Source organism: Labeo rohita, chromosome 8 (assembly GCF_022985175.1).
Source record: "Labeo rohita strain BAU-BD-2019 chromosome 8, IGBB_LRoh.1.0, whole genome shotgun sequence".
In the NCBI taxonomy this organism is placed as follows: Eukaryota; Metazoa; Chordata; class Actinopteri; order Cypriniformes; family Cyprinidae; genus Labeo; species Labeo rohita.
Genome location: NC_066876.1, coordinates 19,340,533 through 19,368,258, shown reverse-complemented (window position 1 = coordinate 19,368,258; position 27,726 = coordinate 19,340,533). Strand labels below are relative to the sequence as shown.

At 35.6% G+C, this 27,726-nt stretch overlaps 1 protein-coding gene across 2 annotated transcripts; it reads left to right on the top strand.

Moving 5' to 3' along the window:
* Positions 1-120: 120 nt before the first annotated feature.
* On the top strand, positions 121-26,054 carry sema3h (sema domain, immunoglobulin domain (Ig), short basic domain, secreted, (semaphorin) 3H). Of its 2 annotated transcripts, none has more exons than XM_051117973.1 (17): positions 121-608; positions 5,965-6,119; positions 6,760-6,822; positions 7,381-7,500; positions 8,303-8,396; positions 8,482-8,601; positions 8,802-8,947; positions 10,618-10,732; positions 15,226-15,295; positions 17,643-17,787; positions 19,300-19,519; positions 19,604-19,692; positions 20,613-20,654; positions 20,997-21,151; positions 21,295-21,356; positions 23,433-23,575; positions 23,662-26,054. In XM_051117973.1, exons 1-17 carry the CDS (start codon positions 509-511, stop codon positions 24,076-24,078), a joined length of 2,256 nt encoding a protein of 751 aa, XP_050973930.1. In that variant the 5' UTR covers positions 121-508; the 3' UTR covers positions 24,079-26,054. The 2 variants fall into 2 exon arrangements, with proteins under 2 accessions (XP_050973930.1, XP_050973929.1); XM_051117972.1 differs by having other exon boundaries at positions 20,994-21,151.
* Positions 26,055-27,726: the final 1,672 nt, after the last annotated feature.

Sequence of the window (27,726 nt, the reverse complement as noted above, 5' to 3'; positions counted from 1 at the left end):
CTCATTCAGCAGCTGTCTTATTCTTTAAAAAAAAAGATATACACAGAGAGGGAGGGAGGGAGAGATGGATAAAAAGAAGGAGAGAGCGAGAGAGGGGTGGGCACAATTGGGACAGTTCCCTCCTTCCCAGCAGGGGAGTGTTTCAAAGAAAGGAGTGAATGATAAGAGACGACTGAAAGGAAAGAGAGAGATCATAAAGAGTTAAAAGATGCAGAGAGATGCAGAGGGCAAGACAATAACAGAGTGAACGGAGCAGAAGAAGAGAAATTCAGCCGGCAATATTGTATACACAGAAGACAGACCAACAGAGGATTTTGCTGCAACACTGACCTGAGCAGGATTATATTACACTGCACACACACAAACACACACGTATGCAGAGGTGTGTGATGCTGACATCAGGTAGACACTATTTGTGTGTGTGATATTTCTGAGCAGAGCACGCAGAGAGAGAGAGAGAGAGTGTGTTTACTCTGTGCTAGAGTCGCATAGTGTGTGTCAGACAGCCATGAGGAGGATGCTGGCTCTCTTCTGCTTAGTTTTACTGGCGGCACCTTTAACGGACGCATGGAGACCATCACAACCACGACTGCACTTCCAACACTCAGGTGAGGCAACTGACTTTCAGTGGACTTTTCTGTTGAGATATTGGTGTTTTAATCATAACCTTTATGCATTTAACATTTGAATTCAGAAATTATTGTTTATTAAGACATTTTCCTCCCACAATGTAAATGATTTTGGGTTGTATTATTATTCTTATTATTTAAAAAAAATACAATATAATTTTAAATAATTTAGAAAACTTGATTCATTCAAAACATGCACTATGCAGAACCACATTACCATAATTATTTAATGTTCTGTTGGTCTGCATAGTTTATAGTGCAACACGCAGGTGAAACAAATGACTTTCCATTGACTTCTATAGAGGGTTTGCACTAACGTCACAATTTGGTCAGTTACCCGGATGCGTGGCCATACTGGCGATACTCGAATTTAAGCAACAGCATGGATTTCACAGTTAATGTGCTACTGAATATGTTGTTCTGCTAATTTATGTTGTCTAAACCACGGAGAAAAATGTGTGGAGGATGTTAAACCATAGAGAGAAGGACATAGTAAGCAGGAAAGGATGCAATATTTTGACAAACTAAAGTGGTAGAGATTCGTACGAGCAGTATTAATTCAGATATTAGCCTAGTATTTTACCTGCCTGACCAGAGATGATAAGAACAAAAGATTCTTGCCCTGGAAATCCTGGTTCAGTTTGGCCAACCACAAATGCCTTTTGTTCCTCAGATGTTTTTTTGCACTCTTCTCCTTGATTTGTTATAATTTTTGGCACTCTGTAGTACTCCAAATGTTTTTCCTGGTCCGACCGATTAGTACAGCCCAAATCATGACAATTGACCATTTTCAGTGGCAAAAATCAGCAAAATATGTGAGTTTTGTTCGGTTTATTCACATTATTTACATTCAGTGCAACTAATATGGCTGATTTAGTATGTTTATTAAGCTATTTTATGTTTATTAAGCTATATTTCCTGCAACAATGTAGATGATTTTAGGTTCTACTATCCTTGTGGACTCACAATCACACACATTTTCAGTCTTTCTTTGCTCCATGCACAAACACTCTCTCTTTTTAACCCAATTACCCTAATGCCATCTGTAATTAGCTGTGGTTCGACATCATGTGTGATATTGACAGAAACTGGTTATGTGTTTCTCCATGACCTAGAAAACCCTGCAGATACAGCCGTTGGTCCGTCACACCATTCTGCAAATCAGGAACAACTGAGAGTGAATGTGCGAAAAAACGTGTGTGTTATGTGTGAAATGTTTGTGTTTAGAAAGTTTGAGGGGTAATACATTTCTTAATTAATCCGTGTACATCTGTATGAATGTGTGTGTTGTGTTTACTTGGATCTCTTAATTACCCAATTAGCCTTTCATTCACAGAGACTCCCAAAGGGTAGAGCATAAGTGTGTGTTTGTGTAAGGGAACGGCTGGTGGTTGATTACTATCCAGCTCATTCTGGCTTGATTTCCCTGATGAGATGATAAATGACAGCTCTTGAGTAGCACACACAAACACACACATTGAGAATTTTGTGCTGCTAATACAAGTGAAATCATATATCCAGTCATTTGTTTGGCAGATCTATAAAATGCATTTTCCAGCTGGTCTGTTTTGATTGGTCACTTTGCAGTTGATTGGCCTTTGGTAGGTGTGATTGTAACTAATAAGAGCATCAATCAATTAGGCACTCTAAGCCCTGGTGAGTGTGTGTTTGAGTGCTATAATTATGATGTATACTCGTATTAAGCCCAGGTCATAGGTCATGACTGACAAAGAGTTGAGAAATTCCAGGACACAGCAGTGTGTGTTCGCCCAGTTTATTTTAGCTGTCATGTGTGTTTATGCATGAGCTCTGGGCCTTGGTTCCCCCTGTCGCAGACTTATAGACACACCTGTTAACATTTCTGCCACACACATATGAACATGCCAACTGGTGGATTAAGCAGTAATAGCTGGTAACTCAATTTGCACAGGAAGTGTGTATTTTGTTCATGTCTGCCAGTAGCACTATGGGAATAGTTGTGCCCAAGGAAACACACCCTAAAATACTTCCATCCACACTTGTGGTAGGAGAGGTGTGTGCTTATGAACAGACTTTTGAATCAAATTTCACAATTCACTTACGATTCACAAGCTCTCGATTTGATGCTCGTTTCGATTTAGTTCCAATTAATTCACAAGCTCTTGATTCAATTTTGATTCAGTTAAGTATTTCAGTATATTCAGTTAATGCTCATTTTGGTTATTTGTGAAAAGAATCTTTCTCTGTGAATGCTGTAGAATACTGTATACAGAAAAGTATTGTTATAATAGTATTAGCCATCTATATACTATTTTAGTATTTATCCATATTTTGAATTATTTTTATATTTTCAGTTTTTCTTCTAGCAATTTAGTTCCCTGCTAAAAAAAACTAAAACCAGCCTAAGCTGGTTGGCTGGTTTTAGCTGGTCATCCAGCCTGGTCTTAGCTGGTCAGCAGGCTGGTTTTAGAGGGGTTTCGGCCTCATTCTTAGCCGATCAGGCTGGGAGACCTGCTAAAACCAGCTACTTCCAGTTTAAACTGGAACTTAAAGTTGGCTGGTCTTAGCTGTTTTTTTTTTTTTTTTGTTTTTTTTTGTTTTTTTTCAGCAGGGAAAATGTGTCATTTTTATTAGCTTTTGGTTTTTATAGTTTTGGTTTATTAAACTTTCAGTTTTAATTTTAGTAATTTTAGTACTAGACTAATTTATTTTAATTATCCACCTTATATTTCCCATAAGAGCTGCGTGGTCATTTATAAATTTTGTATGTCTGGCTTCTGGTGTCATCTGCGTCCAGCTATTTTTAGCTCTACAAAAGCCTGTTTTGCTGCTTGATATTGCAAACTGGTGTGTCTAACCATATTATTTTAATGTATCATCTTAATTATGAACACAATGGTTTGTAGTGCAAACAGTTTTACCGTTTACTGCTAATAAACCGGAAGTCTCGCCCATAGGAATAAGGAATGCGTTGAGGAATAAGTTGGATACGAAAGGCTACATGTCAAATTTAAGAAGTAAATAAGTTAATCTAATAGTTTTATTTCAGCTTTATGTCAGTTAATGGAAAGTGATCGTTTTAGTTAGTTAACAACAACACTGCAAGACAGTGTTTAAGATTGATTCAAACAAGTACCTGGTAATAATTCATTAAAAGAACCGACTCAAAAGAGTCATATTGTTCGTGTTCATGAATCGAACTGCACTAATTTCGGTTTAAGCTGGTCCTTTGCTGGTTTTTGCTGGTCATGTTGCTGGTGAAGGACCAGCATGAACCAGCAAAGGACCAGCATAAAACAGCAAAGGACCAGCTTAAACCAGCATCAAAACCTACCTAACCAGCATCCCAGCATCAAAACATACCTACCAGCATATGCTGGGTTTTTCACCAGGGCAGTCTGCGATTTCGCAATCAGTTTTTTTTTTATCACACTGAATACAGACCGGAAACTCACATTCACAACTCAGGTAACCTTAAATTTTATTTTTTTTTCAGAAAACATTCACTGACACCTACAGGACAGTTAGTGCTGTGACGTTACACTGCCACGCAGACACTGAAATAGGCATAAAGTAAAGGATCACTCTTGGGGTTTTAATCGATATCGGTATTCGTAAAATGAAGATTGTGAATAGTCGTAAAAGCAATATTTGTACCATTTTGAACCTATGCGTTGTTGCTAGGGTGTGTATATGTACAGCTAATGTTTCTTAGCTGTATCACACGCCACATATTTGCACTAATCGAGTAATTCCCCTTCAGTGTCTCTCATGACTGAGGTAATCTAATGTTCAGATACACACTCACAGCTTGTGTGTGGTTAAATATACAGCACTAGGTCTGTATGTGGCTAAATATACCTTCAGCTGGTCATTGAATGATGGACAGAAGGGTTTGTGGCTCACTTTGCTCTCGTGTGTGTGTAAGAAGAAAAAATGACAGTTGTATTTAGTTGTACTAATTGTGTAAGACCATCAGAATCTCTCACTGTTTGTCTTATTTAGTTTATGGCTAAAAAGGTCATGAGTCAAACTGATTACAGTCTGGGGCTACCAGATTCTAGACCACCTAGTCATGAAAACTCCCTCACTTCCTGTTAAACACACTCCAGACAGGTGGGATACCAGCCCATAATCCGTTTGAGTGATTTTAGCACACACTCACACATACACACCCTAGTTGCCACAGCAACTGCCCCCAAAAAAGGGAGCAATGGTGTCACTTAGAAAAAGCCAGGAATGTGTGTGTGACGTTTCAGGCTGTGACAGATTGTGTGCATGTCCCTCGTGACAGCTGAAATTGTTTAGTGTGTGTGGGTGAGTAAGAGAATATTTTAAAGGAGTGATAAACGCGCAACCTATAGAACAACCAACATGATATGTGTGCATTTTTGATAATGTGTGACTGGATTTTTGGTGTATTACAATACTATCTGCTGCACTTTCGCTGTAATTAATTCATTTACTATGAATCTCAGTGCATGTTCTCAATCCTTTTGGCTATTCGATTCATCTCATGCGTTATTTTATCTCTCTGTCTGTCTCATCAGCTGTTCACATTTTTGAACAGGTTATTCTGCCCAAAGGTGAGTCTGTCTGGTCCACATACGAGTTTATATGAGTTCATTGTGTTTAGGAAAAGTACAGAATACAATGTTACTCTGGCGGACAGCGTTAAATGTATTTAAAGAAGTAGTTCACTCACATAAATAAACTTTCTATCATAATTTACTCACCCTCATGTTGTTCCAAACCTGTGGCTTGGCTTTCTACTGGTTGCTTCTGGAGTTTTAAGGTTTTACAAAGGGTTCAAAAGTGAAAGAGTGCATCTGAATGATGCACTATATTTCAAGTCATATGATAGCGCTGTGCGAGACAGAGATGTAAAATTCAAGTCTTTATTTACTGATAGTCTTCCATGAAACTGCATCATTGAGCCAATGAGTTTTCAATTATTTCTGCTGAATAACGAATAATTCTACTGAATTGAAATTCAGCCTGTTCCTCAAACATAGCTATCATATGACTTCATAAGACTTGGGATATATATCACGAGTTGCAGACCATTTTGTGATATGCTAATTTTTGTCATTTTAGATCTTAAAAGCCTCATTCATTGTAATTATATTGGAAAAACTGAAAAAATATTCTTTAGAAATGCTAGGAAGAACTTTTTTTTTTTCCTTTTCCATAAAAACAATAAAGCTGAATTGGATTTTCTTTATTGGTCTGTCAGAAATAAAGGATTCATGATGGAAAACAGCAATGCCGCATATATGCAGAACTCAGCCTGGAGGGTCTTTACTCATAACAGAAATGTATGAAATAATGTATTCACTTTCTCTCTCCCTCTTAGAGCTGGTGCGGAGCGGCAGGCTTATGTCTCTTTCTGTGCCTGCTGGGGATCTGAACTCTCTGCTGCCGGATGAAGATGGTCGTCGTCTTTACATCGGTATGAAAGACCATCTGCTGTCCACCAGCCTGGATGATATTACTCAAACCCCCCGCAAGGTATGTACACACCCAATCACACATGCTCACATATATTCACCCAAAAATTAAAATTCACAATATGTTAATGCTGCTCTTTTGCATACAATGAAAGCAAATGTTGGCCATGAGCTGTCAAGCTCAGAAAATGTCAAAAATCACCATAAACAACTTGTTTTTCACCCAAAACTATTATATCGCAATTATGGGCCTATGATTTCTATGAGCTAGACAGTCCCTGGTCACCATTCACTGTCATTGTCTGGAAGAAAGCAACTTGAAGGTAGTAGATAACAAGAACTTTATAGAGATTATTTTAGTCTAGGTTCCAGGCTAAAAAAAAATTTCCCATTCATATTGAAATTGAAAAACACAATTTATGTGTGATTGGTTTTAAGATAAACTTGTTTTATGAATAGGCCTTTGAGTGTAAGAGTGTGTGTGTGTGTGAGAGCCCATCCCTGGTTGTCTACATAACTTAGTGTGTATTCATAATGATTTCATCTGAGTAATACCAGGGTGGCATTCAACTGTAATTCCTCACATGATACATGATATAATCAGCATATGCAACAACATTTAATATGACTAAAAGGAGAACTTATGTACACTTGTGAACCACATTGGATTCATATCTGTCTGCGTGTGGGCTGTATTTCAGATATATTGGCCTGCAAGTTCAGATCAGATCCAGAACTGTATCATGGCTGGAAAAAACCTGCAGGTAAAACATGATTTTATGAAATGCGGCCTATTTAGACAGCTTTTCTTGAACTGCTTAAAGGAGAAGTTTACTTCCAGAAGAGAAATGTACAGATAATTTACTCACCCTCTTGTCATCCAAGATGTTCATGTCTTTCTTTTGTTTTTTGAAGATTTCTCTCCATATAATGGATTTCTATGGTGCCCACGAGTTTGAACTTCCAAAATGCAGTTTAAATGCAACTTCAAAAGGCTCTAAATGATCCCAGATGAGGAAGAAGGGTCTGATCTAGTAAATCAATCGGTTATTTTCTAAAAAGAAATTACAATTTATATTCTTTTTAACTTCAAATGCTCATCTTGCTCATCAAACTCAGGGGCACCATAGAAGTCCATTATATGGAGAGAAATCCTCAAAAAACATGATTTTTTAACGACTGAAGAAAGAAAGACATGAATATCTTGGATGACAAGGGGGTGAGTAAATTATCTGTACATTTTTCTTCTGTAAGTAAACTCCTTTAATCACAAACCAAATCAATTTAGTCCTCACTCTGCTAGTTTCCTTTTTACATCACAGACGGACTGTGCTAACTTCCTGCGTGTGTTAGAGCTGTATAACCAAACACATCTTTACGCCTGTGGGACAGGAGCGTTCAACCCTCGCTGTGCCTTCATCCCCACCAAACTCTTCCTCAGGGTAAAGGACTACATTTCCCAGCATGCACCCCTCTCACATAAACTCTTCCTTTTGTGTTTGTGTACTTATAGTATGCTGTGCATTTCGTCATGTAGTGTGTGTCCTCAGGTGATAGAACAGGAAATGTCAGATTCAGGAATTTTGTGACGATTATGTTTATAATAAATAAATTTCTAATAAAATAAAAAATAATCAAATAATGAAAAGTGCTTCTCATACATATCTAAACAAATAAAGAAATCAAAACATTAAAAATATTCTTAATTATTAAAATTACACTAAAAAAGGGTTTATTCTATCCAAACAGAATAAAATTAAATAGTATTTTAAAAAATTTACAAAGTTAGATTTTTAATGAAAATAAACGTATAATGAAAAGAAAACAAATATTTTATTGTAATTACAGATGTGACCCTGGACCATAAAACCATTCATAAGGGTCAGTTTTTTCAAATTGAGAAAATACATAACAACATAATATATAAGCTTTTATGAATAAATAAGCTTTCCATTAATGTATTGTTTGTTAGGATAGGACAATATTTGGTCGAGATACAACTGTTTAAAAATCTGAAATCTGAGGGTGCAAAAAAATCTAAATATTGAGAAAACTGCCTTTAAAGTTGTCCAAATGAAGTTCTTAGCAATGCATATTACTAATCAAAAATTAAGTTTTAATATATTTATGGTAGGAAATTTACAAAATATCTTCATGGAACAAGATATTTACTTATTATCGTAATGATTTTTGGCATAAAAGAAAAATCTGTAATTTTGACCCATACAATGTATTATATTTCAGGCCGAGGAACAAATGCTGCAGTATGAAGATACTGAATCAGGGAAGGGAAAATGTCCTTATGACCCTCACCAGAGAACAGCTACCGCCATCATAGGTAAGACAGCATGTTTATAGTTTGTGTGTAGTTTATCTGTTTACCAGAGTAACTCTGATCTCAATCTTTGTGCTTGTTTGTTCAGACGGAGAGCTGTACGCTGGCATTTCGTCTGACTTTCTAAGTCATGATACTGCTTTTATTCGGAGTCTGGGGGAGCGACATGTGATTCGCACCGAACAATATGACTCTACATGGCTGCAAGGTGATATATGTGCATGCACAACCACACATACACCTCAGCTAGCACTGACGCTTACACTCACACTTACAAAAATACACGCACACCAGGTTGTTCACAGCAATTAAGGATGCGCTGTGCTCTAGCAGTTAAACAAAAAAAGTTGTTTACACAATAACAGATGTGTTAGTTAGCTGTATTTTCGTCTCTCGCTCTCTGTCCAGGCGCTGATTTTGTACACGTTGCAGCGATGTCAGAGAGTGATAATGAGGAGGATGATAAGGTCTACGTGTTCTTCACTGAGCGCGCTCAGGAGGTGGAAGGTGCTGCTGGGAAGGTCCTCTATTCTAGAGTCGCCCGCGTCTGCAAGGTATCTTCATAGTGTGTTCCTACGTGCCTAACCGCACTTGTGTGGCTCTTGTACCTGTATGCCCGCCTTAATCTGATAGGATGTGCTGGGTGATATGTCTCTGAATGTTCCTCAGGTGGATTTCTGTCATGGTCATGTGAAATTATAATAGAATTATATAAGAAATACTTAATTTTTTAATTAAAATAATAATAATAATAATAATAAAGGGTTACATACAGATCTAAACAGAAATAAAATATAAATCTTATATTAGTAAAATGTACCAAATCTTTATTACAGTAAAAAGTGTTACATACAAATATAAACCAAAATAAAACAACACATTACTTTATTAAGTAATTAAAGTAAGCTTAATTTTTAGCGAAATAAAAGGTTTTCCAAACAGAAGATCCAAATCATTATTTTCTTTACATTTCTGTATGGTAGATTTCTGTTATTCTGATATTGCGAAAAAAATTTATAAACTTACTGTACTGTAGTAGTACCATGGTCAAGTGATGGAATCAGATGGTAGTGCCTTGGTACTTTCATATATGTAATTGAAAATAAATTATGACCATATTTATGTACCAGGTTATTTACATCTACATCACAAAACATGCCCAAAAGCACAGTATTAACCTGGTACATGTCTAAAAATAATGGTATTAGCATGGTATATTTCCAAAAACATGGTATTAGCAGAGCAGATGTCCAAAATATATAGTATTAACATGCAATACAATAAGATTTTTAATGTTTTTTTTTAAAAAAAGTCTCTTCTGCTCACCAAGACTGCATTTATTTGATCCAAAAATACAGCAAAAGCAGTAATATTGTGAAATATTTTTGCTATTTAAAATAACTGCTTTCTATTTGAATATATTTTCAAATGTAATTTATTCCTGTGATCAAAGCTAAATTTTCAGCATCATTACTCCAGTCTTCAGTGTCACATGATCCGTCAGAAATCATACTAATATGCTGATTTGCTGTTTAAAAAACATTTATTATTATTATTATTATTATCAATATTTAAAACAGTTGAGGACATATTTTCAGGATTCTCTGAAGAATAGAAAGATCTAAAGATCAGCATTTGTCTGAAGTAAATGCTTTTGTAACATTCTGCTCTTCTGAGCTTTCTGTTCATCGAAGAAACCTGAAAAAATTCTTCTCAAAAAATTCTTATGTTTTTAACATAATAATAAATGTTTTTTGAGCAGCAAATCAGAATATTAGAATGATTTCTGAAGGCTCATGTGACTGGAGTAATGATGCTAAAAATACAGCTTTGAAATCACAGGAATAAATTACATTTTAAAATGCATTCAAAAAGAAAACTGTTATTTTAAATAGTAAAATATATATTTTTTTTTCTTGCTGTGCTTTGGATCAAATAAATGCAGGCTTGGTAAGGAGACGACACTTCTTTAAAAAAAAAAAAAAAACATAAAGAATATTACTGTTCAAAAACTTTGGTAGTGTAAACAATAGTCAACATTTGAAGTGGATCAAAACTTTTCAGCAAAGCTGTCCTAAAACTAAAACAATACTGTTGACTACTGTATATATATATATATATATATATCTCATCTTAGAATAAAACTGATATTGATATATAACTATGAACTGATATATAACTGATACTATATCAGTGTGTTTATCTTTTTTTCTCTCTTTTTCAGAATGATATTGGTGGTCAGCGTAGTTTGGTTAATAAATGGAGCACCTTTCAGAAAGCTCGTATTGTTTGCTCAGTACCAGGACCTGACGGCATACACACACACTTTGACAAACTCCGTGAGTAATACACACACCTGCAGATGAATGCCACATATAAAAACATTTCACTCCCACTTGATTATTTCCTAATCAAAGTTTAAGCAAATCTCTCAAATTAAATAAGATTGTGAGATAACCTTGTATATTTTTTAGAATATAATTTATACTGTTGATACTGTGTGTGTGCGTGTGTCTCATGTCAAACTTCCTTGATTTATGGAACGAAGTTTATCAGTTGACACACACACACACACACCACACACAGACTCAGACAGAAACCGGTTTCTTATCAGTCAGTCTGTGTAAACAAAGTCCTCGAATAGAATAAACAATTCTTGAATCTTCGTTCTGACTGAAGTTTAACTGTAGTCTCTTACTTATATGTTATATCTACAAGATACACACATTACAATGCACACAGATTGAAATATTCAAGATGATAACATGTCCCCTAAACTATTCCACCCAAATAGAAATCAAGAATGGCTTTCATAACTGATTGCAACTTGATCAAATCTGCAAGCGGCTCTGAACAGAACTATTCATTGTCCAGCGGCATGGCAGTCTTTAGGCAGCTGAGTTTACGTAACTGTTACATGCATGTCCAGTTATGTTCACATGTTAGACACCTGTGAATGTGATTATTTCTTGGCCTAACAAAGTGTTTGGGACATGCAAAACTGCTTTGCTCTGATTGGTTTACACGTTAATGTTTACTTTTGACTGTAAAAATGTTCTGATGATTATATAATGTAAATATGCTGTAATGCTAATATGCGTCTCATCTTAACTGTGCTTTTGACGTATGCTCGTTATATATAAGTATTCTCTTCTCTGTCTTGTTTACATTGTGCTCCATGGCCCCTAAACCACCACATCTCCTATAATCTCCCCCTGTATCAGGGACCCTCATGTTGCCATAGTTATGATGGGCCAGACCACACCGCAGTCAGCGAATGATAATCAGGATTAGTTTATAGATTGTATAAAGAAACGTGCATAAACCGAGTCAGACATCGGGTTGAGAAGTACCAGGTTGCTGGAAGAGTAGAGTTAAAATTGTATGTTATTGTAAAATATGGAACAGATGAAGCATACGTCTGTAAAGAAAAAATTGACTGGCATGTGTTTTGTTATGCAAGATTGACAGTACTCCAGAATGCGTCACAGTCTGGTGTAAATAAGTTTAGATAATGTCTGTGTTTGTGTGTGTGAAGGTGATGCTGGTTTTGTAGCTCTAGTTTTGAAGCTGATCTGATCATTTGTATATAGATTTTAAAACCATAAAAATTTGTATATGGATTTTAAAACTATTTTAAAACCAAAACCAGACAGTATCTGGTGTGACCACCATTTGCCTCACGCAGTGCAACACATCTCCTTCGCATGGAGTTGATCAGGTTGTTGATTGTGGCCTGTGGAATGTTGATCCACTCCTCTTTAATGGCTGTGCAAAGTTACTGGATATTGACAGAAACCGGAACATGTTGTCGTATGCGCCAATCCCAAACATGCTCAATGGGTGACGTGTCTGGTGAGTATGCTGGCCATGCAAGAACTGCAATGTTTTCAGCTTCCAGGAATTGTGTACAGATCCTTGCAACATGGGCCTGTGCATTATTATGCTGCAAAACGAGGTGATGGTCGTGGATGAATGGCACAAAAATGGGCCTCAGGATCTTGTCACGGTATCTCTGTGCATTCAAAATGTCATCAATAAAATGCATCTGTGTTCGTTGTCCGAAACATGCGCCTGCCCATACCATAACCCCACCGCCACCATGGGCCACTCGATCCACAACTTTGACATCAGCAAACCGCTCACCCACATGATGCCATACACGCTGTCTGCCATTTTAGCTGTGCTTTTGATGTATGGTTGTAATATATAAGTTTCCATCCATGGCGCTGCATTGCACCGCACTGCGCTTTCATAAGTTCTTTTCTAAAGAACTTAGTTTAGTACTCACATGCTGTGTGACAGCCGCTTTGTGCCGGATGTGTGCGCTCAGAAAACCGTATATCAGAAGTTTAAACTGATATGGCTTTAAAACGCATGATTTCAGCATCATAGACATGGTCATCAAAACTAAACAGATGTTTTTTGGCAGAGTATCTGAGGTGCGAGCAGTAAAGGCGCAGCTCTATTCTGGCAAAGGGGGCGAATTTGCATTTAAAGAGACATGCTACTCAAAATAGGCATTTTCAAAATATGATAAATCATAAGTTGAAACTTAACAGGCACATTCTGGGGACACCTGAGGTATTACATGTTGTAAAAAGGGGGCATAAAAGGTCTCCTTTAAAAACTTGCATACCAGTACAGGGGCCTAAGCAACATACACAGCATCGTTAATTGAGAGAAGATCCCTGTTAACTGCATACTCTTCTGACTAATGGTTGGAAGACTTTTAGAACAATAACACACAACTAATTCTTTAACAGGACAAATAAATCAACTGTAAACGGCTGTTAACAGAAGCCAGAGACGCTGAAGATGAACGCAAAGGGGTTGAGGGGTTTATATGAATATATCTTAGGGTTTAGATGCTATTGTCTTTTCATCTAACCTCCATATAATACATGTTAATGTAGTATTTAAAAATGCAGCGCTGCTTTGTTTACAGCAGCAATAAAGGAACCGCTGTATTACCACTGTTGCATAAGCGCCACCTGCTGTCAGAGAGTGAATTTGCATCTCATTCATTGCTGTCTTTGTTTCGTTCAGATATGTTTAATGTAGCATAATATCACAAAGATAAGGTCAGAACATTCAATTTTGAAATTATACAATCTAATTTCCATCAAAAAATACTTGTGCTACGTGCTTGTTTGGATTGTGATTAAAATGCAGTTCTGATTAATATAAAGGCACAGTGAGAGTGACCTAATTTTCTTGAATTCACCCTGAATGTTTTGCATTATTGATCCAGATGATGATAAATTTATCTTAAAATGAGTGCACAAGTTCATGTGCCATTTGTTTTGGTGGTCTGCTGAATGTTTTGAAGGCCGCCAGTATCTGTGTGTGTGCATTTTCACGTCTGCGGTGGCACCCCCATCCTGTTTCCACATAATCTACTGGCTAACTCGGGATGGGGATGAGGGAGGACAGCAGAGAGCAGGAGAGTCTGAGGTTAGGAGGGATAAGGATGGATAGGGGCAGGATAGAGAAGTGTCAACAAGTGCAGGGCAGACAAAACTATCTGCTCTCAAGGAGAACAAAAGCTTTTGTTGGATGAAATTGACACAACTATAGCATTCCCGCAAAAGTGAAAGAGCAAAAGAGCCAGAGAATAGGGGGGTCTGAAAGAGAAGGAGGAGGGGTGGGACAGAAATGTGGGATAGTAATGGGATTGAGTGGGAAAGAGGGAGTGTGAATGCTTAATTAAAGGGATTCTGTTTGTTTGTGTTTTAAATATCAGGGGAAAACTGAGCGTCTGTGTTTACGTGTGCGGTTTTAGCCCAGAGCGGTGTGTAATAAAGGCTTCAGCCATTTTATAGTACTGATCTAGTTTATGTTCTCAGTTTTTAACAGTTTACGAGAGTCAGTAAATCTACCTCATGTTTCAAAAGCGTGTCCACGGTAGCGTGAATGTTTAACACTGCGGTTTCCAACTGGTGGGTTGTGCCCCATGTCTTTTATTGTCGACAGGAGCTGTGTGTTTGATCAAACTCAACTGTATTTTTGATTGGGGTCAGTGTTTTTAAAGAAAGAAATTTCATTTGATCGAAAATACAGTACAAGATCTTTCAGAAATCATTCTAATATGCTGTTTTGGTGCTCAAGTAGCACTTCTTATTATCAATGTTAAAAACAATTATCAATGTTGAAAACAGTTGTGCTGTTCAATATTTTTTAAAACTGTGACACTTTTTTAGGATTCTTTTATAAACAAAGTTCAAAAGAACAGTGTTTATATGAAATAGAATTCTTTTTGACCTATTTAATGTGTCTAAATATCTAAATTAATTTCTTAATTAACACTGACCTCACACATAGGGCATATGAAGTTCATGGTCATTTACATGTTACATTTCTGTTTACTTTTATAATTATTTTGTTGTTGTTGTTGTTGTTTTGGGTCGTCATTTATTGTCCAATGTAAAATTTGAGTCCTAAGCAAAACCAGTTGAGAACCACCATCTTCTTAACGTCTGTGTGTTTGATTTGATAAGGCGCTTGATCATATCTGACATGGCTGGAATGCGAGAATGCAGAAATGAACTAGCGTACCCCCAACAGCACACAAGTTTATTGTGAAGATATAGGTGTGTGTGTGTGTGTGTGTGTGTGTGTGTGTGAGTGTGTGTTGTGTAACCACAGAAATGCTGCATTACACACGTTTGTTTGTATGAGAAAGAGAGTGTGACCAGGTAAATATTCTTTTCATGAGTTTATACAGCCTTGAGAGCAAAACAGAGACCACACACACAATGCACATTAGCATTGACTGGAGCACACATAAAGCATGTTTTATATTCGAAACCTGTTTTCTGTTTTTCTGTAGAGGATATTTTCATTCAGCATGGAAAGGACAAAAAGAATCCCCTCATCTATGGGCTCTTCACCACTACCAGGTGAGTATTACAAAATGAAACATTGGAGACTAAAATCTCTGCTAAGAGCAGATATAAAAAAAATATATATTTCATCATTTACAAACTCGTATGACTTTCTTTACAAAAACACAAGAAGAAATGTTTAGCTTCAGTTTTTCATAAAATTAAATAAATAAATAAACTAAATGGTGGCTAGGGACAGTCAAGCTCCAAAAATGACAAAAAACACCATTAATTAAGTCCCTATGACTTATGTGCAATATTAATTATTTGAAAGATTTGTCTGAGAAGAAGGAAAGAAGTTTAAGCTGTAATGCTTTGATAAATTTGAATAATAAATTTAGAAGCTTTCAAATTAAAAAAAAAGTTTTCAAAATAGCTTTGAAATATTTTTTTGTAAGAAAGAGTAACAGCTAATCAGCATATGAGAATGATTTCTTAAGGATCATATGACACTGAAGACTGGAGTAATGTTAACATTTTTACAATGAAAAATAAATAAATAAAATTATATATATATAATCAAAATGACGGACAATGTTGAAGTCTAGTGCAACCTCTGAGATATATATATATATATATATATAGGACAGGGTCGTAAAAATTTCGTCATAATCTGTTATTACCCGTCATTTTATATTTCATATTTTAATTATAATAACAAATTTAATTGCTTTTATTTTGTTTACATTTTTGTTTAATCATGAACCTACAGCACGACAGTGCAGTGTTTGAAAACAACAAAATACGCTAGGGCTGGTTAAAAAAAAATCGATTTCTCGATTCTCATTTTAATGAACTAATATCGATTCTTAAATCATAATCAATCTCTTGGTCTATGCTGTTTTCAATTGATGAATGGACAGTACATAATGCGTCTTCCTTCCAATACATAGCAACAGACTATATGAAACAAAGTCTCAGATTTTAAATTCTGTCAATTTCCTTATGAAATTCAAGCAATAAATACCATTTTGGCATTCTTTAATGTTGCGTGATAGATCCTTGTAACTTCTGTTTACTCGCCTGTGCGTAATCATAGGAAAACATTTGTGATAGTTTCGTTTTTGTTCTGTATCCCCTGCTTTGCTGCCAGACTGGAGCACACTCGCCACAAACTGGACAGGGGTGGGATAGATCACCCTAAGTGTAATCTGTCAAAATGACGGACGGGCTTAAAGATTTTTCTGTCACTGATAAAAAAAATTCTGTCAATGACGGAGAATATTCGGTTAATGCGACCTCTGATATATATATAGATATATATATATATATATATATAGTAATGAAATTGTAATAATTGACTAAAATCATTAAAAAAATATTTTACAGACCCCAAAGTTTTGAACAGTCATGTATATTCAAATATGGATCATCTAAGCTTTTTGTTTGTTTCTGTTTTTGTGTTCTGTTCATTGGCTCACATGTGACTTGCAACCAATCACGAATTACTAAACTTGAATATGCCTATTTTAAGTATATATATATTATGATATTCAGTGATTAACAGAGGGACATTTTAGTCTGTTCTGGGCAACAGAGCTATTGTATGGCTTCAGGAGTCAAGTTCACTACTGTAATGGTACATTTATGATGCTGTTTTGTCGTTTTTGGAGCTTGACGGCCCCTGGTCTTTTTAATTTTAAAAAGAGCAACATGCACAGCATGACAACCCTGTGTGTGTGTGTGTGTGTGCACATGTGGTTAAGGGTGTGGATAAAATTGCAGTATCACTGAGTCATACTTTCCAGCTGCTGTAAGAAGACATTAATGATGCACCCATGATCTTTAAAACACATTAGAAGTTGAACCAATTTTACATCAGCCATCTCAAATAGCATATTCCTTCATCTTTCTTTATGAAAATGTGTGTGTGTGTGTGTGTGTGTCTGCCCAAGGTTTTGGAGAGGATTGCATAGGGTGGAGTGCACAATGAAGTATGGATTTAAAAAAAACTGTATGGAAAGAGTGACAGTGTTATTGCTCTCTGCTGAGCTGTTCCACCGAGTGTGTTAAATCTCTCAGAGACTTGTAAAGACTGTACCTTTCACAGCAGACCCAGATTCAATTCAGTTCAGATCAGATGACATTTTAACCCTCACTGAGGATTCGGTGCCTTACTGCCATCTGGTTTCATGGTCGAACTGAAGTGCCACTTTCATTTGTGCCACCAGAGCGTGGTTTTAATTGGATTTATGTCTGGTCAAAAACATGTTTGAGAACTGAATTAGATTAGTTCTGTTGCTCTGATATGTTGTGATTGATTCCCATACATTGCTAGCTGATGCTGTCTGCTATCTGTCTGTCTCTTTCTATGAATTATTAATTCATGTTTCTATTTTTGTGCTTTTTCCTTTCTCCACAGCAATGTCTTGAATGGATCCGCTGTGTGCGTTTACCGCATGCAGGACATTATTAGAGCTTTTAAAGGGAATTTCCTTCATAGGGAAGGTCAACAGTACAAGTGGACGGAGTATACAGGCAGAGTTCCCTATCCCAGACCTGGCACAGTGAGTGTTCAAATATAAGAAGTCAATTTTTATTTTTATGTTATAGTCAATATTAAAGTGGCAGTTCACCCAAAAATGAAAATTCTGTCTTTAATAACGGTTTGTCGTTCCAAACCTGTAAGACCCTTGTTCATCTTCGGAACGCAAATTAAGATATTTTTGATGAAATCCGAGAGCTTTCAAGCACGCAGCACTGAAACCTTGTTGTAATCTCCATGTTAAACTGAAATTTTCAGCTATTTTGGATTTTTTTAAAAACCTACTTTTGCAAACTAGTCCTAGGTTTTTCTGATCGGAACCAGACTAGTGCAGAGAGATTATCTGGAGAGTGAATATCAATAATTTTTTTTTTTAAAGAGTTGAACTTTCAACTGACGTTTGCAAAGCGACGCCAAAACGTTTGAATGGGGCAGGATCACATTTAGTAAGATACCTTTAACTCCTGAACGGAATGAGATATTTCTGCCAAACTCAGAACACTTATGTAAGAGTTCAATCTGAGGTCACAGGACAAAAATTGCAGAGCTTGGCCACTTGGTGATGCTATAAAGGGGGAATACATAAAAATGGCTATATCTGCGCAACCCATTGTCCTATCAGCATGAAAATCACTGTCCAAATTGCCACAAGTGTCTGTAAGGAAGGACATTTGCATATCTCAAAAAAACATGGCCGCCAGTGGACGATGAAGGTTTAGCACCTATAAGGCAAGGTTAATGGAGGCAGATCAGAATGAAACTCGGGGCCTATTTGACTTATGGCCTCATTTCAGACAGCTTTGTCTCTAGAACCACTGCTGTCAGTCAAACTGTTTGGTAAATGAGTGCAAACTAGTCTTAGGTTTTTCACTCAATCTGGAAAAAAAACACTGCAGTACGATTCTCTGGACTCTCTAGGTCAATTGTTAATAGGCCTTATCCTCAAAACCAGACAGCCAGAGCGTTACTGCAAATCCATGTGCCCGCTGTGCACCGTTTTCCTGATGGCACCAGGGTGGCGATTGCGTTGACGGCTTGAGCCTGTCATCGCTGCTTGCAGCTATATTAATTTTTATCTTCTTTGCGCACAAAAAGTATTTTTGTATCTTCATAAATTTATAGTTGAACTACTGATGTCACATGGACTATTTTAACTATGGACTATTTATGTCTTTACTACCTTTCTCGGCCTTGAACAATGTAATTGCATTGCTGTCTACGCAGGGTCAAAAAGCTCTCAGATTTAATAAAAAATATCTTAATTTGTGTTATGAAGATGAATGAAGGTCTTATGGGTTTGGAACGGCATGAGGGTTAGTAATTAATAACAGAATTTTCATTTTTGGGTGAACTATACCTTTGAAATTCTAATCTGTTTTGTCTAAATAAAATAAAAATACACACAAAAAAATTAAATCAGATAGGTGAACTTAGGCATTGCAGAAGTATAAAGTACAGTATAAAAAAGTGTATTTTAAAATGATGTAAATTAGTATTTTTGAACCGTAACACTGAACTTCCTGTCAATCTTCAGTGTCCCAGCAGCACATATGGAGGGTTCAAATCAACAAGAGAATATCCTGATGAAGTCATCTTCTTCAGCCGCACACATCCTTTAATGCAGGAAGTCGTTCATCCTCTTGGAGGTCATCCTTTGCTCATCAGAGTGGGCGTGCCTTATAAATTGACCCGCCTTCTTGTGGACAGAGTGGAGGCGGTGGATGGACAATATGATGTGCTGTTCATTGGCACAGGTGTGTACTACTAAAGTAAACTGTAGATTTACTGATTTTTTGACTGACATGTAAATATTGCATGTATTTTATGTGTTTATTCAGATTCTGGCCTTGTTCTGAAAGCGATTCACCTCCCTAAAGCCAACGGAGAGAATCAGGAGATCACTCTAGAACAGCTGCAGGTTTTTAAGGTAAAACTTTTGCCGCTTTAAAGGGAAAGTTCACCCAAAAATTCATTAAAAAATACAATTTGAATACTTTTTAATCTTGCCTTGCTCTGCCTGAACTCTGTGTATTCTGACTCAAGACAGTTAGAGTATGTCGAAAAACTCATTCATTCAAAATCATTTAAAAATCATCCTACATTGCTGCAGAAGTACCGACGCAGTCTTTGCAAAGTGAACATGCAAAGAAGATCAAACACCCTTAACAAAAAAGGTAAAACAGCGATATAAGACGATTTTGAAGTTGAGGGAGAACATGAGATGGGAGATTTTCGACATACCCTAACTGTCATGAACCGGAACAAAAACAGTCCAGGCAGAGTAAGACAAGACAAGCTTTTGACATTAAAAAGTATTTAAATTGTATTTTTTTTTATGAGAATAATTTACGATTGTACGCTAGATAAGACCCTTCTTTCTTGGCTGGTATCGTTTACAACCGCATTTGGGATCATTTGAAGCCACATCATATCAGTCCATTATATGGAGAAAACTGCTGAAATGTTTTCCTCAAAAAACATAACTCCTTACGACTGAAGAAAGAAAGACATGAACATCTTGGATGACAAGGGGGTGAGTACATTATATGTGAATCTTTGTTTTGAAGGTGGATTCTCCTTTAAGGTTGAAACACTGATGTCACATGGACTATTTTATCAGTGTCATTACTACTTTCTGGCCCTTGAATGCGGTAGTTTTGCGGGGTCATGAAGCCATGAAATTTAGATTTCATCAAAAATATCTTAAGATGAACGGAAGAAGGTCTTACGGGTTTGAAATGACTTGACAGTTTTCGTTTTGGGTGAACTATCCCTAACATTTCAGATTTATTTGGGATGACCTTTTGAACTGTAAACATTAACTGCTCGTCTCCTGTCGCTCAACAGAACAAGTCACCAATCACTGCCATGACGCTGTCCAAGAAAAAGGTAGCGTGTTTATTAATGGAAGCACACACATGCAAACATACATGAATATACATGTAAGATACACCGACACACTTTTATAAACCTTCCCATCTTGTCGCCATGGCAACGTGAGAGGGTGGAAGATATTTAATATGAAACTGTGATTTTTCACACTTTTTTTCCATGAAACACTCACTGAAACCTGAAGATATGGGATGGAAAGAGCTCTGTAATTCTGGAGCTCTCTTTTTGAGAATGTGGTTTAGATGTTTGTGTTTTTGGCTCCTCTTTCCTGCTTGCTGAAAAAAAAGCAATAAACAGGATCACAGCCCATATCATGTGTGTGTGTGTTGTCTCCAGCAGTGGCTGTTTGCTGGTTCAGCAGAGGGTGTGGTTCAACTTGGTCTGTTCCACTGCGATTTGTATGGCCAAGCCTGCGCTGAATGCTGTCTTGCTAGAGACCCATACTGCACCTGGGACGGCCACTCTTGCAGCCCTTACATGCCGAATGCACGCAGGTGACATATCTTAAACCTTTATGAGCTGCTTGTTTGATAGAACCCATTACATCATCAGTTTCCTTGTACACTGAAACCGGAAAGCGTTGGTGTTAGGGATATCTGAAATAAATCTGATCTTAAACATTCCTCCCTGTCTGCAGAAGAAACATTCGCCAGGTTAACGATGACGGCAACCCGCTGAACCAGTGTGTCAGACAGGGAGGTAAGAGAGACAATTGCTAAACATCCTGCTTTGTAACAACACTGTCATTTTTATGTTTATTTATATGTGTTTGTATGATTCCATTCATTGGACATTAAATCTAGGTGAAAACTGAAAGGTTAAATAAACTTTCACCATCTGAGCCCTTGGAAAAACACTTACAAATTTTACCCTTTAACTGTCAGCATCCCCTCTGTGGGACGCTTACGTTTACCATATTACCATATTATAAAAGATATTTTACCACTGTTTTGTGTTACAAATTATGTGGGAAAAGTAATAGATTAAGAGAAATTATATAGCAACTGAAAACTTAAAATCTCAAAATTCATCCTTTGAAAACCATTTAAAAATCAGACATTGCATTACCATGGAAATTGTACATCAAAATCATATTACAAAATGTTTTCGTTCATGAATTATAAAAATGTAACTTTGAATAGTGCATTTTCCTGTCTATGTTGAAGATAGGGAGTGACAGTTAAAGGGTTAATGTAAAGTGATTAATTCTTAAAAATGCAGTGCCCGTGCCGTAAAATGCCATGTGTATGTGCAGAATACATTTAATAAAAAATTTAATAATAAAAAAATAATAATTATAATATAAAAATATTACTAATAAATATATATATATTTTAATAAATTTTTAATTGATAAAAAAATCAATATTAATATTATGTGTGAAATGCCATGTGTAATTATTGTAATTAATTGTATGTAATTAATTTAAAAAAAACAAATACTACTGCTGCTGCTAATAATAATAATAATAATAATAATAATAATAATAATATGTGAGAAATGCCATGTGTATGTGCACAATAAATTAAACAAAAAGCAAAATAATAATAATAATAATAATAATTATTATTATTATTATTATTATTGTTATTATTATTATTATTATCATCAACATCATCATCATATAAAATAATAAATATTATTTATAATTTTATAACTGATAATAAAAATGTCCACATAGACCTACAAATAATACATAAAAAAATATATATGTAAAATAATAATAATAATATGTGAGAAATGCCATGTGCATTTCAACAAAAAGCAAAATAATAATAATAATTAATTTTATTATTATTATTATATAAAAAATAAATATAATTTATAATTTTATAATTGATATAATAGTAAATACTATTTATAATTTTATAATTGATAAGAAAAATAATAAAATAATATTATTTATAATTGTATAATTGATAAAAAAAGTAAAATATTAATATTATGTGTGAAATGCCGTGTGTATGTCCACATAGACCTACAAATACTTCATAATAAAAATAATAATAATATGTGAGAAATGCCATGTGCATGTACAATAAATTCAATACAAATCGAAATAATGATAATAATTATTATTATTATATAAAAAATAATTATAAAAATATTATTTATAATTTTAGAATTGATAATAAAAATAGTAATATTGTGTGTGAAATGCCTTGTATATGTCCACATAAACCTAATTGGCAAATAATTCATTAAAAAGTAATAATATGTGAGAAATTCCATGTGCACAGTAAAGCCAATAAAAATCAAAATAATAATAATAATAATATGCAAGAGATACCATGTGTATGTGCACAATAAATTCAATAAAAATAATTTAAAGATAATAATAACTATTATTATATAAAATAATAAGAAATATTTATATTTATAATTTTATAACTTATAATAAAAAATAATAAAATATTATTATGCATGAAATGCCATGTGTATGTCCACATAGACCTACAAATAATGAATGAAAAAATAAATAAATAATAATAATAACGATATGTGAGAAATGCCATGTGCACATAGGCCAACAATTAATTAACTGTAATAATAATAATAATAATAATAACAATAATAATAACATTATTATTATTATTATGTAAGTAATGCTGTGTGCATGTGCACGTAGTCCAACAATTAATTAAAATTGTAATAATAATTGTTGTTATTTATTATTATAAGATTATTCATTTAAAATGTAATTTAAAAGCCCTAATTCTTTCATTTAATTTAGTTCTTTATTTCATTGTACTTATTCTACTCAATGTTATTCAGCTGGTCTTCAGGTGGAGGCAGAGGAGAAGACACAAGTTGTTGCCGTGGGTAACAGCACCTACCTGGAGTGTCTACCTAAATCTCACCATGCCACAGTCACCTGGTTTAAAGACATAGGCGAAAACAGCTTGGAGCAACATAAGGTATACACACACTCATGCATGCACCCTAAAAACATGATCAAATATTAAGATAAATAAATCTGAATTCTGAACCTTCTGTCGTTCAGGTCACATCTGGGGAGCAGCTGGTTGTCATTGACAGGGGCATCCTCATTCCCCGGGCTGAGCTCAATCATGGCGGCGTTTACCATTGTCAACTAGAAGAGCATGGATTCCGCTGGACGGCCGTTACTGTTCGTTTAATTGTGTGGAGCTCCGCCTTGCACCCCACCCTTGTCACCGCCCAGCCATGGTACCAAGATGTGATGGCACTGATCAACCACAGCAAACTGGAGCGACACTGCAAAGAACTCAGTCAGCGTCACAACGACAAGGAATCAGGGAATCACAAACGTAACAAACAGAACAGAAAGAGAGCAGACCACCACAGGCACAGAGGAGGGGGAGAGAAGGAGAAAGGAAGGGGGCGGAAGAATCGAAGCCGAATGCAGGGTTCAGCACAGAGGCTGCCGAGGAGCGCATAAAAAACAATCACAGGTGTTTACAAAGCTGCTCAAAACAAAAGAATACAACAAAACATGCAATATACAGTATATACTCAGTACATTCATGTATACATCATATTAACAGACATTTGCTTTGTTCCAAAACCTAATGAGCTGCCTACATGCAACAGCATTTTCAAGCATCAAGCTCAAAAAATACATGCAAGATTCTTGCGAGAAAAAGGCAGAATTGCACGTTTTTATATCTCAGTTGAGACTTTTTTTCCCGTAATTGTGAGATATAAACTAACGATTCAGACTTTTTTCTTAGAATTGTGTGATATAAACTCACAGTTGCTGGAAATAAAGTCTGGTTTATTTAATGAGATTCTGCCTTTTTCACAATTCGCAAATGTTTTTTCTCAGAATTGTGATATAAGCTCGCAATTGCAAGTTCTAAAGTCAGAATTACATAATATAAACTCAAAATTTTGAGTTCTAAAGTCAGAATTGCGAGATATAAACTAACAATTGTGGGAAATAAAGTCAGATTCTGCCTTTTTCGCCATTCGCAATTCTAACTGTTTTTCTCGCAAAAGCGAGTTTATATCTCACAATTTTGACTTTTTTCTCAGGATTGTGATATAAACTCACAATTACAACTTATAAAGTCAGAATTACTTGATATAAACTCGCAATTATGAGTTATAAAGTCAGAATTGCGAGATATAAATAACAATTCTGACTTTTTTTCTCCGAATTGCGTGATATAAACTCACAGTTATGAGAAATATTCAGAATTGTGAGATTCTGCCTTATTCGCAATTCTGACGTTTTTTTTTGCAAATGCGAGTTTTTATCTCACAATTCAGACTTTTTTCTCAGAGTTGTGAGATATCAGCAATTGCGAGTTATAAAGTCCATTTTTTTATTTTTTTTTTAAGGTCTATTTTTGGTATTTTTTGCCTTTATTGTGATAGGACAGATCAGAATTGACAGGAAGTGAAGTGAGAGAGAGAGTGGGGGTGGGATCGGGAAAGGTCCTCGAGTCGGGATTCAAAACACAAGACGCCCTGAGCGCAATGGAACTGTACGTCGGCGCGCTGCCCACAAGGCTATCGGTGCCAACGTAAAGTCCAATTTTGAGGGGAAAAAGTCAAGTCAAGTCAAGTCACCTTTATTTATATACCGCCTTTAACAATACAGAATTGTGAAAAAAAGACTGATATGTTCTTAGAACTTCGAGTTTATATCTCACAATTTTCAATTGCGTGTTACAAAGTCAGAATTGCGTGTTTATGTATATAAACGCACAATTCTGAGAAAAAAAGTCACATCTGTGAGATAAAAAAAAAAAGTCTTTATTTCTTCAAACTGTGACAAAAGTATTAATTAGCACAAGTGTTTTTAAAATGGACAGTAATAAGAAATGTTATCTGAGCAGCAAATCAGCATATTAAAATGATTTCTGAAGGATCATGTGACACTGAAGACTAGCTGAAGGCTCAGCTTTGCCATCACGTGAAAAAATTACATTAATAAAATATTTAAATATTTATTTATTAATTTTACCATATTTCTTAGGTCGAATAATTGCAGCCTTAGTGAGCGTGAGACTTTTTTTTTTTTACCATTTTGTAACATTTTACCAAATATTTCATGTGTGCTATGAAATGCTAACTGAAAATTTAATTGACCCTTCGCATAGACCCTTTCTCCTTAGTTACTGTTGCTATGTCTGACAAGCCATGGTGCTCTTACTGCAAGTGTTGCCAATTCCGTGCTTTTACCGCACTGTTACCGTGGGTTGTTTTTCATGTCCGCGGGTTAAAGTGACCCCAGTAATGTGGTCAGAAAAAAAAAATGTGTCTTTTACCCAAACGTGACTGGGCTAGTACATGAATATTCATGTGTTGTCCAGAGCTGTAGAGTGTTTCAAATCTCTTCAGTGTTCAGTGACAAGTTAAATGCTGTCTGTGTAGGCACTGAGGCAGCTCAGTAGGTTTTGGAACAAAGCTAATATCTGAATCATGTGAAGGACTGTTGCTAAGCATATTAAGAATGATCTAGAATAGGTGTGGTCAAGAAGAAGTGTTTACTTTAATATTAAAAGCTAATTAATTATTTGAGGACTGACAAATCTTTTAAGGCAAGGGAGTGTCCCCAAATTATCCTCTGTTGATTAAAAGACAAATCTTCCAAAGTTAGGGAGCATCTTAAAATGTTCTTTGTTTAAAAAGACTTCAGTGTTGATGGCACTTTTTCATCCGTACTGAAATGTATTGCCTTATTTATCTTTCATGGTATTTATTTTCCTTGTGTTTTTGTGCTTTGTTTTGATATTGTCTTGCATTTTAAGTGTAAAAATTGTACATGGTATTACTTTCTTTTTAAAATTTGAATAGAGTGTAATTCTGTCTCTGGCGTCACTCATTAAGGTTTCGAGAGATCTATTTAAATTCATCAACGAAAGTCCCAAAATGCAACAGAAAAATGTGTTTCTCTGCGGAACGATTGAGGCACAAAGGGTGTGTTTTATATTACTGGACTGAAACGGCAGCTTCTTTTAACCTGCACATGGACAGATGCATGACTGCCAAGAAGCAGCACCCGCCCTGAAGTGCCTTCATTCAGAAGGATGGAAAAATAAAAAATAAATTAAGAAAAAAGGATTTCAAGGCTTTAAAGTACAGTACAAACAGAGAGGGAAGATCAGCAAATAAAAATGTGGTCAGACCCACACCACATTATAGAGACATAAGCAGTGATCTGTGTATATGTTGGAGCAGCTCGGTTCGCCAGGAGACTCAAACAAAAGTCAAGTGTTGTTAACAGACATAAAATAAACAGAAAATGTATAATAGATGTTTCATGTTCATGTTTAAGAGGTAAATCCTGCCCTCAATGATTTAAACCTTGTGAATCGTGTGACTTTGTCTTAACTTTAACTGTAAATCTGGTTTTCATTAATGGACTTTGAACCTTGAATAAAGTGTGTTGGAAGACTCTCATGAAATTGAGAGAAAAAGAACAGTCCACTGCTTAATGTATTTCCCTTTGTATTGATAATAAGAACATCCACATATACTGCTTTATACAGTACCAGAAAAAATGCCTGCATTAGTATTATACAACATCTGACGTGCCTCTGACTTTAATCCAAGCCTTTTAAATCCAAGTCTTCTTGTAAACAGAAAATGATCAGTGATATATCATCACCATCAAACATTTTTTTTTTTTTTTTTTGTGGTCTGTGTAATATAAACTGAAATAGTCTCACATGCACAAACATGTGCTGGAATTTTCTCTGGCTTCTGCTTGCTGTGTGACGAGCATTTGAATTCCATCATTGTATATTGCATCGTACTTATAAATGACAGGACACTGGGAAATTGACTAGGCGAGTTGCCTTGGATACGGCTGCCCCTTAAAACACTCACAGAACTGAATACCAAATAGACTTGGAGAGCCTATATGTGAGTAAATGAGATCAGTGATGCAAATAACAGAGTGAGGGGGAGAGGCTGGAGGAGAAAAGCAAGGAAAGTGAGAAAAATATATTATTTTCTGTTGAGGAAGATGACTGACAAAAAAAAAGAGATTTGCTGTATTAAAGGAGAAGTTCACTTCCAGAATAAAAAATTCATGATAATTCCAGGACTTCAATGGTGGCCAGTGGTTTGAAAG

Coding starts and splice junctions, on each gene's coding strand:
- sema3h (XM_051117972.1), top strand. CDS start 509: ATGAGGAGGATGCTGGCTCTCTTCTGCTTAGTTTTACTGGCGGCACCT. Junction 609..5,964: donor ACTGCACTTCCAACACTCAG/GTGAGGCAACTG, acceptor TCTCCCTCTTAG/AGCTGGTGCGGAGCGGCAGG. Junction 19,520..19,603: donor TGTGCTGTTCATTGGCACAG/GTGTGTACTACT, acceptor GTGTTTATTCAG/ATTCTGGCCTTGTTCTGAAA.